Source organism: Oryctolagus cuniculus, chromosome 15 (assembly GCF_051225735.1).
Source record: "Oryctolagus cuniculus isolate XC-2025 breed Fujian yellow rabbit chromosome 15, ASM5122573v1, whole genome shotgun sequence".
In the NCBI taxonomy this organism is placed as follows: Eukaryota; Metazoa; Chordata; class Mammalia; order Lagomorpha; family Leporidae; genus Oryctolagus; species Oryctolagus cuniculus.
Genome location: NC_142881.1, coordinates 41,435,190 through 41,456,870, shown reverse-complemented (window position 1 = coordinate 41,456,870; position 21,681 = coordinate 41,435,190). Strand labels below are relative to the sequence as shown.

Here is a 21,681-nt window from a genome sequence, read left to right as displayed (position 1 = left end):
CATTTAGATTGTTTTTTGCCACCATGTCATGGCTTTCCATGCCTGCGAGACTCTCATGGACCTTTTAGTCAGATCCGAATGTCCCAAGGGTTGATTCTGAGGCAGGAGTGCTGTTTTGGGCATTTGCCATTCTATAAGTCTGCTGTGTGACCTGCTTCCCCCCAGGATCATTCTCAACCCTTTTGTTTCTATCTTTCATTATTTGCTTACACTGGTCTTATTTGTGTAATCTCTTTGACACTTACCCTATCTTTTGGATCAGTTGTGTATTTATATTTGTCTCTTTACCAAGTGTGCTGGCCTTGGTACCTGCCTCCTTGGTAAGATTGAGTTGAAATCCCTTGGCACATTTCCAGATCCACCATTGGAGGTAGGTCTGAGTGAGTATGTGCCGTCCTATATATCTCCTCCCTCTCTTATTCCCACTCCCATGTTCCACAGAGATCAATTTCCTATTAATTTTTAAACGCTTAAGAATGGTTGTGCATTGATTGCAGAGTTCAACCAGTGGTCTTGTGTAGAGCATACCGAGCAACAACAACAACAACAAAAATACTAAAGGAACAAAATAGTAAGTTTTTCCTCAACAGTCTAGACAAGGGCTGCTCATGTCATTGTCTCTCATAGTGTCCATTTCACTTCAATGGGTATCATTTTAGGTGCTCGTTTAGTTGCCATCGATCAGGGAGAACATGTGATATTTATCCCTTTTGGACTGGCTTATTTCACTCAGCATGATGTTTTCCAGCTTCCTCCATTTTGTTGTGAATGCCCGGATTTCGTTGTTTTTTACTGCTGTATAGTGTTCCATAGAGTACATATCCCATAGTTTCTTTATCCAGTCATCCACTGATGGACATTTAGGTTGATTCCATGTCTTAGCTATTGTGAATTGAGCTGCAACAAATATTGAGGTGCAAATGGCTTTTTTCACCCCTTTAATTCCATTTGGGTATATTCCAAGGAGTGGGATGGCTGGGTCCTGTGGTAGTGCTATGTTCAGGTTTCTGAGGACTCTCCAGACTGTCTTCCATAGTGGCTTTACCAGCTTGCATTCCCACCAACAGTGGATTAGTGTCCCCTTTTCTCCACATCCTCGCCGGCATCTCCCAACCCCTTCTTAATGCTTAGTTTTCCAACCTCTTCTTCAGCACTAGAGTTTCCCAAGCGAGGCCTCTCTTGAGCCCCTGGCTGAGGTTAGAAAAGCCTCCCCACATAGTTCTCCTGAAATCCTTATAGTGCTCCAGGCCTATTGGCTTGATGTCGGCTTCCTCCCTGGAGGGTAAGCTCCGTCTGGACAGAACCTTGCCTTCTCTCCTTGACATCCTCCACACCTCTCTGTTCTAGCTCATAGCACTGTTCAATCATTGCTAAACTGATCCGGCTCACTGAGAAACAACCATTACATGAACATCTGGTTATCATACTCTGATGCAGAACCATGTCTGTCCTGTTCCCTTCTTTTGTGTCGCATCTTTCACATAAGCTCAGCTACAGCAGTGGCTTCTGGGCAGACTGAGTGTATTGGCCCAGACAGCCTCCTTCCTCTACCATCAGAAATTCAGGCTGTTCTGAGTTAAAATTCTACTAAGGAGAATTTTCAGGCTGCACAAATGGTGCCGCAGTGGCAACAGAGACGTACTTCCAATGCTTCTTCCCATGATGCAATCACAGCAAAGGCCACATGATGTAAACTAATGTTATTAGAAACTTGTGTCATTTTCTAGAGTTTCAAATGCCTGTTATGGGAAAATCAGTGGTCATAACAGAGGGATGGTCCCACCCGTTGGAGCCTGGTTTGCTCTTGTTAGGGGAGACAAGAGGATCAAGAAGGCCACCAACTCACAGGTTGTGACTGTCCCTGTGAATCTCGTCAAGGGGACTCTGCCACCTGTGGAAAGCCCAGCCCTCAGTCATCGGAACCGGCTGAAGGGAGGGCATTCACGCACTGCAGCTGCTGGCTCACGGGGACTGAGCACTGCACGAATGCGCATGCACCGGTTGTCCTGATTCTTGCCACTGGATTTGCCTGTGTTCACCAGAGGCCTGGCCAAGCTCCCCCCACTCCTTTACTGTTGAGCCTGTGCCCCCGGATGGTACATGTGAAGCCCACCAGCTCGGCGAGCCTGTTTTACCTCAAGTAAACCCTGTAGTGATGACGGCAGTGGCCGGTGATTTTTGTCTAATTATGGAAGCGATCTTTTCCCAGGAATGTGTCTGCTGACCCATGACTTTAACTCTCCTGGGTGTGGACTGGCTTTCCCTGGTTAGCTTAACATGAATGTTCAGTTGGAAAATTTCCTTAGTCACATTACAGTGGCTTTCCAATTTTCATGTGCACAAGAAATCACTGGGGAAATCTGTTTTAAACTCAGTTTCCTAGCCTCAGCTCCAGAGGTTCTAGCTCCGTAGGCACTGTATGCGACCCATACATCTTCCATTTAAAATTAGTCCTCTGTGAAGTTGAACTGTGTGACGCATCCTTCAAGAAATACGGGCCTCATAGCTGAAACCGAGAATAAGCGTGTGGAACCAGGTTCAAGTAGTAGCAGGCTCATGCCACTGTTGCCAGTACCATGGCATTGGGTGGGACTCCTTAACCACCAAGAGCTGCAGTGACATGTAAAGAAACAGTAACCACACCAAATCCACGGGGCGACTGTAGGATAAGAGATCTAAACACCGAGCTTGGCACAAGACCTGCTTGTGGCAGGCACCCAGAACAAGTCAGCTCTCCTTACCGGCAGTAGCCATCCGAAATCAGCTACAAGACCAAAGACCAGGGAAGCTTGGGTTTCCTAGGCCAAACCGGCACTAAATCCAGGGCGCCAGGGCTCTACAGTGCAGTGTTGCCAAAGGCAGACTCCCCTCCCGCCTCAGGCTGACCTGCGGCTGCTGGCCCTACGTGGACATTCACAAACCAGAGGACAAGCGGCTCCCAGCTGAGGAGTCACCACGCATGCTCCACAGCCTGGGCAGAAAAGTGCGCTGAGACTGAAACCCTTAGGGGCAGAGAGGCATATTTTTATATCTTGGTACCGCTCAGGCCAGATAGTAAGGGATAATTCAAGCTGGTATCCCCTGTGTGATTTGTTTCTAGAACAACCTCAGCCTCCTCATGAGCTTGTGGTAGATTCCCCACACAGAGCAAAGGAGAGGGAGTTGACTCCGGTGGTCCTTGGAAAGCATGGCTCGCCCTCCCAGCCTGTCTGGTGTGAACATCTCCCTCGTGTCCCTTCCGGAGGGACAGACTGCCCAGGAGAGAAGAAACTGATGGCCCAGGTGTGGAGAGAGATTTTATAGCAGTGTTTCGCAGTGTGTGTTTTTAAAAAAATGAGCTTAAAAACTATAGCTTTACATATATGTTATATAAAAGTCACACTTTATACATTAGAAATCACACGAATGTATGTACATAATGGTGTAAGTTCAATATAAAAGGTTTGACTTATAGTTGTTTCTGTATATATATACACCATTTTATATATATATATATACAAATACATATATACATAAAACCAATCAGGCCACCAATGCTGGGGTTATGAATGTCAAAACTGATATGTTTTAATCCTTATTTGTTTATTTTTTTAAATCTCCCCATATGTTCTCAAACTCTTCCCCCTTGAAGTGCTGAAATGGTGCTTCCCAAGTTAATGTGACTGCCTGAGAAACATAGCCCTCTGACAGTGTCCTACCTTCGCTGGGCCACTAGAGGGAGCCATTCTGTAGCAAGGCAAATGCTGGAAGTTACTGGTAGCATATTTCAGATTTATTAAAAAATACATAGGTAATGAGTCAGAGCTTTGGATAGGCATGACTTGGAAAGGAATTGAAGGCATTATTCCACAAAACATTCACAGTTGTGGGCTAGAAACAGAGCAGGGAAGTGACTTAGAAGCATTTGCGGTGGACAATGGAGGGCCCGGCTTCATCGTACTCCTGTTTGCTGATCCACATCTGCTGAAAGGTGGACAGAGAGGCCAGGATGGAGCCGCCGATCCAGACGGAGTATTTGCGCTCTGGAGGGGCAATTATCTGTTGGTCGGGATGAGAAAGAAAAGCTGTTAGTGCAGCAGGACAGCTCCTGGGTGTTCTACCATGGTGCACGTTTTGTAGACAGCAGAGACACAGCTGTTAGACGACCAGGGGCTGTAAAGAGGCCATGGATTTGGAGACCCTTCAGGGAACACATTTGTTTTGCTGGCTTTCTTCATGCAATCTATTCCACGCCATCTATAACTCCTCTACCACATGATGGTCTACCCACGCGCTCTGTGTTACACTGAGGGACTCAGGGTTTCCTGCTGGGATGGACACTGCCTTGGGGTGAGTTTCCATTCAGCTGCACTGGCTGGGCTGACCCAGTACACAGGCCTGACATAGCAGGGCATGCTCATGTTTCTTGAGTGCATAAATGGTTTTGTCACAAAGAGCGGTGAGTTGGTTCTGGAGTCTTTATCTGTAGGAACTCACAAAATAACTAGAGCTGAACAATTCCAAATTCCACTGCATACTTGACTTCTTGGGTAGAAGTGGATACTTTGGCGAGCAGACAGTGCTTCTGAAATTGTGGTTAGAGGGTTTAATTTCTGTTTATGCCTCAAACTCTGCATTTGTGATTAAAATACAAATAGCTGACATTTGCTGAGAATGTATTGTGTTGTAAGCACTATCCAAGCATGGTATATGTATTTTCATTTAATTCTTGGAATCACCCTGAAGGGTAAGTATTAAATTACCAGCATTTTCCACATAGGAAAATGGAGACTGAGAGAGATGTAAGAAGAAACTGGTCACACTGGTTGTGTCACTTTCAGACCCAATATTCAAACCTGGACTCTCCCATGTGTTCTGTTTTGTTTTAGAATTACCTTTTTATTTTGGGGTAATTTTAGATTTCCAGACAACTTGCAAAGATAGTACAGGGAGTTGCCATAGGCTCCTCATCCAGTTTCATTTTCCACTAATGTAATTGTCCCAAGTTTTTAACAGATCTTTATACTCTCTCACCACCTGGGGCCCAAAGTCTCATGTTCTTCCTGTATTCAGGAAACCAAGTTTGTAGAACTGGGAATTGCCCAACTCTAGCTACAGGCTCTCTCTCTCTTGCATTTCCTCAACTAGGCTGACTCCAGTGAGCCAGGCAGCTGGCTTCATGCCTTCCCTCCCAGGTGTGAGAAAGAGAGGGTAAGAGTTGATCAGCTGTACATCAGAGAAACACAAGCGATTCAGAAAACAATCTCTCTCCTCTCTTCCTGAGTTATTTTAGGCCTGTTGTGGAGAAAGAAACATGTTTCATTATAGCACACCCTTTCCAAAAGAGAGATAGGTGTGCAAACAACAGAGAACTTGTTTGACTGCCACTCCTGTGTGCTCATTGTACTCGAACTGCCCTTTCTGCTTCCTGTGACTTGAGTCAAAGGGTCCCAATGTGGCCTTCTGATTTCACGGAGTGATAATAGTCTTTGAGGAGACACCAGCCACATGTAAATTTATCTCCAAAGAATAATCTCCACTCAATCTCTGAGTTCCCTTGCTTGGGATCTAAAACTCACACAAAATAGGCTCCCTGGGAGGTTCAGGGACTGAGCTTGCTTCTCCTGGAGTCAGTCTGTGCTTTTGAGCACCTACATCAAAAGGTGTGCTGGACAGAGCGATGAAGATAGAATCGAATTCTGGCCCTCTGATACATGACCATGCTTAGTAGCTGAAGAACAGTACAAGCCTCTGGAGCTACAAGATTTCAACTGCTTCAAAATTAAGTCTGGATCATCTGCATTTAAAAAAAATGAGATATACTATTTTTGTGTTGAGAGAAAACAACAAAAGTGCATTCTTCAGAGATATGGACTCTGTAGACTCTGATAGACAAGGATAAGTACAGACCAAATTTTATATAAAATAATCCAGTGCCTCTCATGGACTGTATTGACTTATATCCCATAAAGAATGGAACATGTGTACCTTTATCCACTGCCTAGTCCTAGAACCCATGAGCACATGTGACCAAGCTATGGCCTCCAACATATGACCTTCATACGTGGTTATAGGGCTGCCACTGATGGTGGTGCAGCCCTGGGATCTGTCTCTGAACAGTACCTTGATCTTCATGGTGCTGGGAGCTAGGGCTGTGATTTCCTTCTGCATGCGGTCAGCAATGCCAGGGTACATGGTGGTGCCCCCTGAGAGCACATTGTTAGCATAGAGGTCCTTCCTGATGTCGATGTCACACTTCATGATGCTGTTGTAGGTGGTTTCATGGATGCCAGCAGATTCCATCCCTGAAAAAGAGATAGCCTGGGGTGTTTGGTTGATGGACATGGAAGTCCTGACTTGAGCAACTGGGTAATCTCATGCTGGAACAAGGCCTGGCAGCCCTAATAGCCTGAGAGTCACCTGCTCTGAGACCAGAAGGGCCTTGTCAGGCTCCATGTCTTTCAGCCTCCCCTCTAGAGAGTGAGGCCTGCTGCAGCGTCTCCATGTGGGGCTACAGGCTACAGTGTGGTAACACTGATACTTTAATAGACCCGCTCCTATGTGTGGTTCAGATAAGGGGCAAAGCCTTCAGATTTTCTGCGAAGATCCCTGGCTGAGCCAGTGTCACAGGCGTTGTTCAGAATGCTCCCGCCTTTCTGTGTCTGCTACCTTGCATTTCCTGTTAAATCAAAACGGTTTCTTCCTATTTAAACAGACTCTTTTCTTTCAATATTGAAAGATTTTATTTTGTATGAAGTTTTTGTTAATTTTTGATGTGGGTCTTCTGGGAAAAAACTCTAGGGTATGCTTCATCTTTTTCACGGATAAAAATAGTAGTAGTTAATACTTAATTATTAATTACTACCTATATGTAATTGTTCTTAACTGCTTATTTTTGGCAGGCACTGGGCTAAGTTCTCTCTATATATGTCTCATGAATTCTTACGGCCATCTTAAGACAGGTCGTGTTACAATCTTTGTTTTTTTTTGTTTTTTGTTTTTTGTTTTTTTGTTTTTTTTTTTTTTTGACAGGCAGAGTGGACAGTGAGAGAGAGAGACAGAGAGAAAGGTCTTCCTTTGCCGTTGGTTCACCCTCCAATGGCCGCCGCAGCCAGCATGCTGCAGCCAGCACACCGCGCTGATCCGATGGCAGGAGCCAGGTGCTTCTCCTGGTCTCCCATGGGGTGCAGGCCCAAGCCATCCTCCACTGCACTCCTGGGCCACAGCAGAGAGCTGGCCTGGAAGAGGGGCAACAGGGACAGAATCCGGCGCCCCAACTGGGACTAGAACCCGGTGTGCCGGCGCCGCAAGGTGGAGGATTAGCCTAGTGAGCCACGGCGCCGGCCACAATCTTTGTTTTATACATTGAGAGTTGATAGTTAGTGAGGTTAAATACCTTTCCCAAGACCATGAAGGTGGAACTAAGACTCAAATCCAGTCTCTCTCCCTCTGTCCCAGTAGAACCTGCCTCTTTAAACAACTATGCACACCCATCTCCTGAAGTCAGTGCAAATATAGGAACAGGCTCACTTTTGGTCCTCTTCCACTTTTCTCTCCCCCTTCCATTCCCAAACTCTCAGTACATAGCACACTCTCCTCATCCATCCAAGTGAGTCTATTATGTGCTAAGCACAGATAATATTTAATTCTTTCACTGTGCACAAATAGTATTTTTACCTTGACTGCAACATACTGTTTTCCTAGAAATAAAATACCTTTCCTAGCCTCTTGAAGTTTTCTCACCTTGGAAATGTGATACTCTTTTCACTTTTAGAAATATTTTTGGTCTTAGGGCTTCTGGTGGCCAAAGGCTGGCTAGATACAAGAGGACAGGGTGGTGCCCCTGCCCAAGAAAGGATCATGGTTGCCTACCGATGAAGGAGGGCTGGAACAGGGTCTCTGGGCAGCGGAAGCGTTCGTTCCCGATGGTGATCACCTGCCCGTCAGGCAGCTCATAGCTCTTCTCGAGGGAGGAGGAGGATGCAGCAGTGGCCATCTCGTTTTCAAAGTCCAGAGCGACATAGCACAATTTCTCTTTGATGTCCCGGACAATCTCACGTTCAGCTGTCAACCAGATATAAAAATGGAGGAAAATGTTCGTGTTTGTGCAGGTGGTCAATACCAACCTACCCTACTACAGTCTCTCCCTCAATCCATGTCCCTTCAAAAAAAAAAGGGTCTTAGTTCAATATTCTGCATTCCAAAATCTACCATAGTCATGACCCTGTGGGTCCACCAGGGGGCCGTCTCTGCTCATAGTAGGGTACCTTACACACTGTAGGCCCTTAGTAAACATTTTCTGGAAAATGTATAGCAGAAATAAAATGAGCAAGTTAGAGAAAGCTCAGCTATGGAACTCTTCCAGGATAAAACTTGTTGGCTCCCTGTGTAATTGTTTCATTACAGTTATGTTGGAATTTCAGCTGACCAGGAGCTCTTACGCTGAATCAATTCTTTAAAGGCTCCACAGTTTTTAAAAAGCTTCTAAGGTCCACGTTGCCTGGCTCAGGTAGAGTCTAAATGAGACTTGTGGCAAGCCTGTCACATTCCTGAAAGAGGAAGTTCTGGCTCAGGACCAGCTTAGTCTGGAAGTCTCCAGTGCGCAAATGGAAGGCCATATGGAAGAGGTTGGGAGGAAGATACTTCCACATGTCTGAACTCTGCAGTTCTAAGCTGTTGGTTACTTCTGAGCCCCCTGGGAGCCTTTAGGAGATGTTTGGGATTCTTTGTAGGAAGCAGAAGAAGAATGGAATTAATTCAACTCCACACCTCAAAAGGAGTCTTTTAAATGATCAAGGCTCAAAACGAGTCTACTGGTGACAGGGGTGCAGGCAGCTGGAGCCAAAGGAACTAAAGACATCCAGTTATTTCTGATAAAGTCTCAGGCTGCCCTCTTGTGGGGCAAGACTGGGTAGCATTGGCTTAGAATCTGAAGACACATGTGCCATTGCCTGATGGGTTGGTATTAATAAAAACTAACATGTATCGAAAACCTATTCTGTGCTGTGTAATAGCATTTGCACTGTCTCATTTAATACTCATAACGATCATGTGAAATAGGAACCCATTATTGTCCTCATTTGACAAAGAGATTATGGTTTAGCAAGGTTCATGGACTTATCCAAGGTCACCAACCTAGTGAGTGGAAGAGTTGGGACCCAAGTCCTATGTATGTCTCTCTGAAGACTGCCAAACACCACTCAATACTGCATTCAGTCTCTGCACAATCTCTTTTCTATTTGTTCATGGAGGGGATTAAACAAAGGTTAAGTATTAACAACTCTGACTAGCCCATGACATGGATGACTGTAACCATTCTCTCTGAGGAAGCAGTATCAGCACATTGTAATATCGAGAGAAAAGGTGTGCTTTGATTTGTGCATTAGAGTCAAGCCCTGCCATTTGCCAGACTCTGTCCCACCACCTCATTGGAGAGTCACTACGGTCCTCTAAGTTATTTTAAACAGCACGGTGTCTCTTCCTTTGAGCTCCTGGAGGCCTCACCAGTAGTCACGAAGGAATAGCCACGCTCAGTCAGGATCTTCATGAGGTAGTCAGTGAGATCTCGGCCTGCCAGGTCCAGACGCATGATGGCATGGGGCAGGGCATAGCCCTCATAGATGGGCACGTTGTGGGTGACACCATCTCCAGAGTCCAGCACAATGCCTGGGGGATAATCGGACATGATAATGTCACCACTGCAGCTGAAATGTAATCACTTGGGCATCGAGAAGCTGTAGGGAAGGTGAAGCCTCTTATTTGAAAGGAGGACAGAGACTATTGATAGGAGAGCTGAGGTGGGACAGGGCTTACAGAAGCTGAAAAAGGGAAGAACAGAAAGAGGGAGACAATAGAGAAAATCCAGCTGGAAATATGAGGTCTAGGGCTTCTTTCGAAAGGCCAAGAATCTTTTAGGGCTGGAATCAACCCTGTCAATTACAACTTGTCCCCTGTCCATCACAACCCACATGCTCACAACTATCAACTCCCATAAGGGTGGTGGATTCATTAGCCAAGACTGCCCATTCCTACAGCCACCTACCAGTTGTACGTCCAGAGGCATAGAGGGACAGCACCGCCTGAATAGCCACGTACATGGCTGGGACATTGAAAGTCTCAAACATAATCTGCAAAGCAATCCAAAGACCTAAGTTAGTGATGTTTCCAGTCCTGCAGGGAATGTTCAAATGAGGGCTTTGTTGATGGATGCAGGTGGACCTGTCAGTTCTAGACAGAGGAGACCAAGGTAGAGGAGAGCCACAGCACCCCTGGTCATTTGAAGAGCAGAGAGGAAAGCATGAATGGGTAGACTATCACATGGGTGACCTGATGGGATGCAGAGGGGAAGGGTAGTGTGCACACAAGACCTGGCCAGAGGTAAAGAGAATCCAGCTTCTGGCTCTGGCTCTGACCCTGACTTGAATGGGAACTGGGAGAAGTGCCCAAAGAAAGAGTTGGCTAATGTGGGCTTCATTCCAGGCCTCTTTCAACTGTCAGTGGTGAAGAGTGTCAGGCCAGATGGGCTCTCAGACTCTTCCTAGGTAGACAGTCTAGGACTTAACTACATCAAAGCCAACAACAAAAGAAAGGGCCCCATAGTATTCATATATATTCATATTCATATAACTTAGGGTTATCCTAGGCCAAAAGCTCAGGCTCTGCCAGTCCTAGCTTTGTGACCTTGGAAAAATCACTTAATGTATCTCAGCCTTGAGTTCTTCATTTATGTAGTCAGGATAACAACAGCTAATGCTTCATATTATTAGAATTTAAGGAGGCAACACATGTAAAATGCTCAACCTAGTGCTTGACCACAGTAAATGTGGTATTTATTTATTAGCTGCTCGAAACCAGAAACTATCTCTGGCTGGTGGACTGGACAGTCTAGAAGGTCACAAGTTTCAGATATGTAACAGTAATGACAATAATAACTATTATTTGTTGAATGTTTATTGTATCAAGTACCATGATAGACATTTAACATTTTGAAACATTAATATTCAAGCAATCGTTTGACAAATAATGGTACTAATGTTATTCACAACTTCCAGAGAAGGAAACAGATTCTGAGAAGATAAGTGGGCTCTTTGATAACTGATCAGTGACGGTTTTCACTTGTTTTCAAATCCAGATCTGACTCCAGAACCAAAATTCCTACTGTATGTTAGAATGCATTTTGAAATGACTTCCTAAATTTTTTAACCTCAATTAAATCTTTTCAATCTCCTGTTGCTCTTGAGGAAAAAGGGTTGGTTCCTGCAGCCAGGATGTGAGAATCTTAAGATGCTCCTGTCCTTTGGGATCCCCAAGTTCCTGGAATGTGCTGGGTCTGTAGCTGGACCACTGGTCGGGGTTTTGTCTCTGCTGTCCTACAAAGGCCCTTTCTAAGAGGACTTCACCCAAACTCAAAAGTGCTGGATGCTGAGGTGAATAGTTACCTGGGTCATTTTCTCCCGGTTGGCTTTGGGGTTCAGCGGTGCCTCAGTCAACAGGGTTGGATGTTCTTCAGGGGCAACGCGGAGCTCATTGTAGAAGGAGTGGTGCCAGATCTAGCGAGTAGGGAGACAGAGTAGAAACACAATGCTGTGATGCCCTGGGCACTGCTAATGAGACCAAAACAAACCAAATGAAACCAGCACCAAATGGGATGCTATGAATGTTATAGGTTCTCATTATGGGTCCACAATTTTACATAGACTGACGTCCAATGAGGGTGAGTACCTTACTCAAGGACTCATATCCAGTAAGTAATTGAGCAAGAGCTCACAACAGGTCTGTAAGTAGGATGCTGTCGTGGTGAAGGCCGTAAGCTCATATCTGGGGACAAGCTTCAGCTGAGATACACTTTCTGGTTGTGTGAATGTTGGCAAGTTTTTAACCCTTCTCAGTGCCAATCTCACCATTAATAAGATTAGGATGAAAATAATCAGCACGTACCTCAATGAGTCTTTGTGTGAATTAAATACGATGACCCCAGAGTCACTTTTCAGTCCAGTGCCTAGCCCAGGGCAAGATTATTATTATTCAACTATATCTTCCTTACACTCTCCTTCCATCTTAACTAACAATTTATGGGGAAATAATTTAGTTTGGTTAAAAAAAAAAAAGAAGAAGAAAAGGGCAAATGAATGCATAGCTGAGGGAATGAATGAAGCTGGCCTGAAAACCTAATCACCATGTTTAATGATTCTGGAGAAACTCCCCTTTGCAGTATAGATGGAGAAGAGAACAGGTTTCCTTGCCTCTTGTCTCCACCCGCTGCTGTCCTCCTGGACTGGGAGACGCCAGATTCTGTGGTCAAGGCCAGCCCCTCAGCCTTTGAGCATTTTCAAGGAAGCCCATGCCTTTATGTAGGGTGTTTGTGTGAATGTACTTGGGACATTAGTACATTTACTTTATGGTTTAGCAACGACTTTAACCCACTGGTGCCAAAAAGAACATGCCATTGTAGAAAAAGGCTAAATGAATTAATCTTTAGGAACAAGACATTTTCCATCAGCATCAGTAAGCTTAGATGAACCAAGAATTTAAACAAAGTGAAAGAAAACAGCAAGAACAAAAACAAAACAAAACAAAACAATCAACTTCTGGCAGGAGCTTATAAATGAACAAAAGACTGATCAAGTTTAAAGACTCTATCTTGTTCCAGTTTTTTTTGGTTTCGAATTTGTGGTTTCTAGAAAGGAAATGAGACTCCTAGTAGTTTTTGTTCCTTTGATGGAGTGAAGTGAAAAAAGGGAGTGTTAATAATGGTGGGCTGGGAACCCTGAAGCTGACTTCACGTGAGGATGGGTGGGAGCTGCTCCTAAACACCTTTGCCCTCATCCCACCGACTGGATGTTCATCTGGATAAACACACACTCTTTCCAGCGAGAAAAAGTGTAAATAAAAGGGTGTTCAAGAAACCTTTCCACTCATATTGCAATATGCGGTTACTCTGAAATAGCGTGCTCAAAACCACAACACTCTTCCTCTTCTCTCTCTTTCTTCCTCCCTTTCTCCCCCTCCCCTTCTCTCTGGAAGATACTTTGAATTTAAATGCTCAAAATAGGGATTTTTTTTCATTCCAATAATGTTTCTTTCTCTTTCTTTTTAAAGACTTATTTATTTATTTGAAAGAGTTATACAGAGAAAGGAGAGGCAGAGAGAGAGAGAGAGGTCTTCCATCTGCTGGTTCACTCCCTAACTGGCCACAATGGCCATAGCTGCAAAGATCTGAAGCCAGAAGCCAGGAGCTTCCTCCAGGTCTCCCACATGGGCACAGGGGCCCAAGGACTTGGGCATCTTCTACTACTTTCCCAGACCACAGCAGAGAGCTAGACTGGAAGTGGAGCAGCCAGAACTCGAACCGGTGCCCATATGGGATGCCATTGCCACAGGCGGCGGCTTTACCTGCTACATGACAGCACCAGCCCACCAACAATGTCTCTTTAGGAGCACACATTCTAGATACTGTCAGTTCTGTGGAGTAAATCTCAAACAGTATTTTCCTACTAAAATTAACACAATCTCAGTACAAAATGCAATTGGAACAAATCCAGAATGTTAGACTAAACGAATCTCTAGAGAGACAGTCTTAAGCAATACTATTGAAAATTCTAACAATGTTGTATCTATCGTTTAGTTATTTTCATTTTATTAGAAAGGGAGACACACACACACACACACACAGAGAGAGAGAGAGAGAGAGAGAGAGAGAGAGAGATCTTCCATCCTACTAATCATTCCCCAAGTTTCTGTAACAGCCAGGACTGGGCCAGGTTAAAGCCAAGAGCCAGGAGCTCAACTGGGGTCTCCAACATAGGTGACAGGGGCACAAGTACTTGAGCCATCATCTGCTGCCTCCCAGGTGCACATTAACAGGAAGCTGGATCAGAAATGGAAGTGAGAGCCACCAGGCACTGATATGGAGTGCAGGCATTCCAAGCAGTGACTTAGTCACTGCACCAAATGCCCCATCAGTTTTTCTTTTAAACTAGTGAGTGGGGCTAGTAAGTGAATTCAGCTGCCACCTCCTACCTCCGCATCCCATATTGGATTCCTGTTTGAATCCTGGCAGTGCTGCTTCCCAAACAGCATCCTGCTAATGCGACTGGGAAAGGAGCAGAGGAGTGCCCAAGCACCCAATGGGGGAGACCAGGATGGAGTTTCTGGCTCCTGGCCTCAGCCTGGCCCAGTCCTGGCTATTGCAGGCTCTTGAGGAGTGAACCAGTGGACAAAAGATCTCTTTCTTAGTTTTCTTCCTCTGTGTCTGTCGCTCTTCCTTCCAAATAAATAAATCTTTTGAAAAATAAATAAGTAAACTGATAAGTACATGTGTGTGGTGGGGTGGTGGTGCATATAGTGAGATTATACATACATGAAAGGCCAGATGTGATTCTAATATATTTTTGCTGCATTTAAACAGCTTTATGTTACTTCCTCATTATTCCTTCTTTTCTCTGATCACCAATATTTTAATGCTTAATGGCAAACAGCAAAATCTCTAGATTTAACTACTCATTAACTTTTTCATGAAGGTCTGGGAGATAAGGCTTCAATGCAACACATTTTAAAATATTGATTTAAATACTTTTCAGTCACCATTGTGCTTCAATATATCAATAGACATTTAGGAATATACCAAATTCACAATGTGGCAACCCCCTGTTATACAGTGAAAACCAAAAAATTGTTATGTTTGAATGTTCAGAGTGTCTTAATGGAAAGCTTTCAAGAATGAGTTGTTAGGGGTTGGTGCTGTGACGCAGGTTAATCTTTCGCCTGTGGTGCTGGCATCCCATATGGGCACCAGTTCAAGTCCTGGCTGCTCCACTTCTGATCCAGCTCTCTGCTATGGCCTGGGAAAGCAGTGGAAGATGGCCCAATTCCTTGGGCTCCTGCATCCCTGTGGGATACCCAGAAGAAGTTCCTGGCTCCTGGCTTTGGATTGGTTCAGCTCTGGCTGTTGGGCCATCTGGGGAGTGAACCAATGGATGGAAAACCTTTCTCTCTGTCTGTAACTCTACCTCTCAAATAAATAAATAAAATCTTTAAAAAAAAAAAAAAAGAATGAGTTGGTTAAGGTCATTCCCAGTACTTCCTATGCTCTTAAGTTGTACTGCACAGCCTCAGATGGAAATGAAACGAGGGCTATCTTCTGGGCTGCTGCTCACCCAATACTTGTCTTGGGGGAGTTGCCATGGGCAACAGACTATTAGTTCTGACCATGGGGAAAGGGCTATATCTCATCAACAGCACTATAATCCCTCAAATTAGTTTACAAACACTAATAGGCACAGGACCCTTTTTAAATAAGTATTTCATGATTTTTTTTTGTTTGTTTTCCAGAGAGTAAAAATACATAACAATAACAAATAAAAGTGCAGTTGGGCAATGTGAATTATTTTCCCCAGCCATGGTGCATCAGGGCCATAGGAATTGAGTTGTGTGTCCAGAAGACTTGACCTTGCAGCAAACATCCTGGTACCTTTTCCATGTCGTCCCAGTTGGTGATGATGCCATGTTCGATCGGGTACTTCAAGGTCAGGATTCCTCTTTTGCTCTGCGCTTCATCACCCACGTAGCTGTCTTTTTGTCCCATTCCCACCATCACCCCCTAAAAGGGTTCAACATAATCTGAGTCAGTCTCTCCTAAAACTTGTGAATTGATTACACCAACCCCCAAAGGATGAAATCAGTGAGCTAGAAAGTTCCTCTTTTGGTACCAGCAACAACATAATGGGTCTTGTTTTGAATAGGCTCTTAAGCAATGTGTCGACGGGAAACAGACCTAAATCAGCCTCCAAATAACAGGATATGCTATGGACAGGGCAGATTTACACTGTGTCATCTTCTCTGTTCCTCAGTGAACTCTGGTAGGACATCACCAGAGCAAGGTGCCTGGCACATACGCAGCATTCAATAATGTTTGTTGAAAGAAGCTAGAACAGGTTACATAGTAGTTAAATGACATTTTACCTCTTGTAAATCCTTGAAATTGTACTTTCAATGTCGTTACATACTCAAAAATATGTAAATACTGTTTTCTATATTAAATGCATAAATAGCCATTTGATGCTTTATTTCTAATACATAAATTCATACCAATTACCATTAAGACACTGTCTCGATTAGCTGTATTTTTAAAATACTAAAGTGAAGCTGAAAAGGGACTTCTCACCACTAGGTTTAAACTGCACTGGAGTGACTGCTTTATAATTGTAAAACAGCCATGACTATTATAGATCCAGTAAATATTTGTTTACGTAAAAATCCTCCATTGCACAGAGTTCAACAAGGAGCCAGACAGACTTCATTCACAGTTTTATTCTCATGAATTTATGCTAAGTTGAGACTAGAAATATCAGATAGACTCACTGAGCAAAAATATATTCCTGAGGTGAAAGAGAACTTCTGAGATGAAATTGCTGTTTCTACCATTTGTTTATACCAGTATGTAAAATCATCACGGGGTCATCCAGATTTATTTTTTTGACAGCTAACATTGTGTGAAATTATCCTTGGTATCAATGCTTGCTTTCAGCTAACATCAAGTTCTATGAGTGAGCTTTTTATTTTAGTTTCTTTCCAAAGAGTGGCTGTGGTGTACATCAGGATAACTTGTAAGTATTTATGATAATGATGATGATGACAATGAGGATATTAGACAAATAAGACACTGGAAAAAGGCACAGAATTTATAACTGATAGACACCCACCAGATAATGTCTTCAATATATGTGAAATTGGCATTGACCCCTGGACATCAATCATCATGGGTATATTTTTAACAAGTTTTTAAATTTCTGGTGCAATTCCAATCAGAACTTCGCTCACCTGGTGCCTGGGACGTCCCACAATGGATGGGAAAACAGCTCTTGGAGCATCGTCTCCGGCAAAGCCAGCCTTACAGAGCCCGGAGCCATTGTCACACACAAGGGCGGTGCTGTCCTCTTCCTCACACATAGCTGCAGCTGCTTCACGGGATTCTACAGGGCACAGAGAGAGAACAGCCCAGCTGCGAGGGAGCACTTGCAGCACTTCAATGCACCACTCCCGCCCAGCGGAGTCTGGAGCCTCTCCTCTGTTTTCCAAGCTTCCCTCTCCTTATCTAACACAGCATTTATCTCAAGGCTTTGAAGTGCTGAAATTCTGACTTTATAGAACCAGCCCTTAGCACAATATATGGTCTGGGGAACACATTAAATGTGGACCAACTGCGTGAATGAATGAATAAACCGTAGAACACAGATGTGAGTCTCAGGCCAGCCCTTCACAGAAACACGTTGTCAAAGATATACTAAAGAAGTATCAGCCCAGACTCATTCTTCTATGTATGTAATAACTTTTCAAAATTGTTTCAACAAGGTAAGCTTAACCCTCCACTAAATAAATTTTGAGGACTGGACAACATAGGAAAGTTTAGAAATATTAAAATATTTAATGTAAATGTTTAAAGAAAAAAACTTTTCTGGATACTGAATACTTTTATTTTATCCTCATAGAAACATTAAAATGAATCAAAATTTCCTAAGAAGGTGCTTTAAATTTTGGTGACACTGTTATTCTCCATTAACAGAAGTCACTAGTAAGTTAAAGTCCAGTAAGGAAGGGATGGTAAGTGAAGAACAGCACATCGTGTAGTAGAATACTTTGCCACCATTAAGAAAGGTAAGTGAAATGATAAACTAACATGTTCTTATGTAAGAATAATAGAAAAGAGAAAGCACTGTTATGCGATCCCAAGAAAAATGAATTTTCATGCATTAAGATTAATTATTTTTACAAGATGTTGATTGGGGTTATTCTGAAGTGGTAGATTTTGCAGGTGTTTTTCAATTATCTTTCCTGGGTTCTGCCATATTTTCTAAATTTTCTGAATTGAGCATGTGTTCTTTGGTTATATAATAATATTTTAAATAACTCATATTTAAGCTTGGAAACTTTGACAAAATTTGAAAGGCTAGAGAAGTACTGACTTACAAATTTGGAAAGGCCAATTAGAAGACATTTCCATCCAGTGCTTTCATTTTTACAAATGAAAAGCGCCCAGGGGAAGTGATTTGTTCAAAGGCACACAGAGCATTGGAGGAAGTGCTCTGACCAGAAATCAGGTGCCCCTCAGCTGTCCCTTGACTTCCATTCTTCCATTCTTCTATTCTTCCAGGAAGAATTAAGTGTAAACATCTGTAAAGAAAAGGACACCTAGAATTCTTGGCCTGGCTTTGAGATATCACCAGGAATTGAAGTTGAGGAAGATTCTTTTTTTGAATCCAGATCTAATTATAACAAACAATTCTCTTTTTCCCATTTTAAAAATTTTATTTTATTTTATTTTATGTATATAAGGGAAAAAATACCATGCATTTCATATATAGTTTTAAGAGCATGATACTTCCCACCACACTCTCCTCTCCTCTTTCTTTTCTTGTTTTTCTTTTAATTTTTACAATGAAATACATTCAATTTTTATAAGCATAAGCTTAACCATCCACTAAATAAAAAATTCAACAAGTTGTAGTTAGAAAACCATTACGCTTAGTGGAAAAAATTCTTCTGGGAAGAAAGAAAAGATAAAAGTTATTAGACTTGGAGTTCTGTCAGACTGTTCTCAGAAAAGCAGGACTGTACCTTTCCATACGCCTAGGATGTCTACAGCAGTGCTCGCTGCAAACAATGTGCACCTGAGTGGAGATGATATATTTTAAAATCAAGACATGTACCATTATCCCCAATGGATAAGCAAGGAAACCATGGCTCAGGGAATTGAAGTGACTTATTCAAGATCCCCTGAAGTGGCAAAAATCAGGCACTGTGATTATGAGCTGGGACTCTAGAGCCGGAGTGCCTGGATTAGAAGCCAGGTAAACACTTGGCAGCAGTGGGATGCAGTCAGTCACTTAACATCTTTAAATCACAATTTCCTTAACTATAAAACAGTAATAATATCAGAGTTCTTATGGACAACATAATTCCAATCTTATACACGTTATAATTTCTAAATAAAATTTAGTTTACTATCATTATCTGATTACTATCATTGTCTAGATTTTTTTTCTAATGTTTGCCTTCTTTTAACATTGCCCCCAGGATTAGAATGAAAATCTTGTTGGTTCCACAAGTAAGAACAGAAAATGGGACTTAGAGTGGCTTGCCCTTTCCTCTCTCACACTGAATTAGGTTTGGTTTCTTTTGTAGAAGATGAAGATGTTTTAGGAGACAGAACTAGAAGGCCGGCAGAAAAGAGTAGCAGAAAGAGTCAGGGTATTGTGAGAGGTGGCAAGCCACAGGGCTCTGCAGGTCCTGTGAATGTGCTGGGCTTGGCCTCCAAACCATTAGTAAGGGCTGAAGACAGGCTAAGATATCTGCAATGAGGGAGTCTCTGAAAATGGGAAGGAGTGGCCACCATGAATAAGGGTATAACCCTGATATCTTTGGGGGCCAGTAGTGGTTTGGAGGCACACTATTTGAGTATACACAGAAAAAGTAGGTGACCCTTAGCATCAGCAAGAATGAAGAAAAAAAATCAAAATTCAATCAATGCATTTGTATTTGGCAAAAAAAAAAAAAAAAAAAAAAAGCCCAGGAAGAATTTCATAATCTCTAAGAGGAGCACTGCTGTGAGAAAGGAATCTTTGTATTCCTGGAGAGAGCTGACTCGGTGGCTTGGACTCCTATCTAACCTGAATGAGCAGCTCGGCTTGGCTCAGAGCATTTCCTAATTAGGTAAAACATGCACAAATGGCTGCTTTTGGAACTGCACCCGGGTCAGGGGGTTTGCTCCAACTAGCGTGCATCTTGTGCCAAAAATGAGTAGTTCGTGGGAGGGGAGGGGAGGGGGAAGAACATTACAGTTCCCAGCTCATTGGACTTGAAATGCGAACCATATTTAGTCATGAATCACAAAATGGAAAGAAAATTTCAGCATGAAAACTCCAGTCCCGGTGCAGTTGCCAAGACCTGATTGACAGAGAAGTCGCGCTCAGGGTGGCAGGGCGGACTCTACAGTCACGCTGGCCTCCCCAGGCTGCAGGGAATGTCAGGCTAAGGGAAATGCAAACCAGACATCCGTTTGGCTGAGACACACACAGCTGTCAGATACAAGCTCTGCTCCCTCCTTCTTCCTTTGCAAAGATTCAAGTTAGTGGCTTGTGGTGCGCTGTGCTGCAAATGATCAATGATGTAAATCCTAACGTGTAAGCTCACAGATACACTCAGGAGAGAGCTATTCCCAACACGAGACAGCACCAGCTACAGCCAGGGGAACTCGGAAGCACATATACACCATTTCAGTCAGAATCAGACCAGGCAGCCATCCTCTCTTCACTTCTAAAATCCACTTCCAAGCACCTTCACTACAGCAAAAAGAGAACTCCAGTGAAAAATGCCCACTGCCACTGAACCACAAATTCCACAGTTTCCGATGCCTAGATAGAAATACGTGCATGACTTACTGCCAACAGCTAGACTTCATCTCTATGATGTGCTGCAAGACCTGGACTACTGGTTTAGTATCAACAGATTTTGCAGGCAACGTGCACCAGTGCAAGCTCATTCAACCTTTCACTCCACTCCTCCACCACACCAAGCTGCATATTAGCCTTGACTTTGATATTAGAGCATTAGAGCTAAAAGCTACTATCATTTTAGTAGTACACGCTTCATTCAGAAATATCAGAGCACACGAGCCCAGCCAAATCCCTGCAGATGATATCTGATTACACTGGGTAATAAAGAGCGCTGGACTCTCAAAGTCACATCCCTGGGCTTGCGCCACTTACCCTGACAGTGCTGGGCTGGGCTTCTCCACTCTGGGTGGGTGGTGCTCAGGGCAGCTGAACACTCAAGGGTTATATAGCTCCTAGGTCTGCTCCCCTCCCACTTGCTTCCCAAACAAGGAACCAAGACAGACTGGAGCCCGTAGTTCAGTCTAACACAACCATATAGGGACCTCAGCACAAAACTCTCTAATCTGGGTGGCCAGAGGCCTGGGTCTCTTCCACCACATTCCAGGGCTCGGCTCATGAAATGGGAGGCCATTCAGCTGCCTGTGGGAGATAAACACCCCAAGCCTTCAGAACAGCTGCTGAAACGCCCAGAGACCCTAGGCTAGCGTGATGGGATGGATGGGATCAGGATTTATGCATTCCTCAGGAGATCCCAGCCTGCCACCGAGCTGACTTTTCAGGCCTCTTGTGAATACGCATGTAAATTGGGGTTGCCTCAGTCTAGCAGGGACTTTTAAGATCTCTCCTACAAAGGTGACTTGTAATAAAGAAAGCTATCATCTCCATCATGCATAGATATGTAGAAGCAGTGATCTTATGTTTGTCATGTGTTTATAAACCCAGTACAGGAGTGCTGCTAATGGAAACAGGATTTGAAGTATGGTGACAAGGTTGACAGGCCCATGTTTCACAAACAGGAACTTGGAAGTCAGCACCACTGTAGCCACTTTCTTTGGTACATTATGTATGTCGACTAAGTTTGCACTGAGCACTTTTGCAGCATGGTTATGGACCATCCTTTGATCAGAGACACTGCCCAAGCAACTTGTCACAGAAATGACTGAGAGACAAAAGACAATGTTCAAAGGAAGCCCCTCTAGTTCTCATCTCTGCTCACTAAGCCACTTGACAGAGCACAGGAAGAACAGGAGGCCCTATCATTTCTCAGACAGAAACTCTCATTCTCAAGAATCAATACAGAACTTCAATGATT

General features: G+C 43.6%; 1 protein-coding gene across 2 annotated transcripts; it reads right to left on the bottom strand.

Annotated features, from left to right (window-relative positions):
• Positions 1–3,750: 3,750 nt before the first annotated feature.
• Positions 3,751–20,785, bottom strand: ACTA2 (actin alpha 2, smooth muscle). Of its 2 annotated transcripts, XM_070056994.2 has the most exons (10): positions 20,742–20,785; positions 17,944–18,147; positions 16,798–16,949; positions 15,449–15,577; positions 11,418–11,528; positions 10,022–10,106; positions 9,484–9,645; positions 7,852–8,043; positions 6,103–6,284; positions 3,751–4,038 (listed from the first exon to the last, which is right to left on the bottom strand). In XM_070056994.2, exons 3-10 carry the CDS (start codon positions 16,924–16,926, stop codon positions 3,895–3,897), a joined length of 1,134 nt encoding a protein of 377 aa, XP_069913095.1. In that variant the 5' UTR covers positions 16,927–16,949; positions 17,944–18,147; positions 20,742–20,785; the 3' UTR covers positions 3,751–3,894.
• Positions 20,786–21,681: the final 896 nt, after the last annotated feature.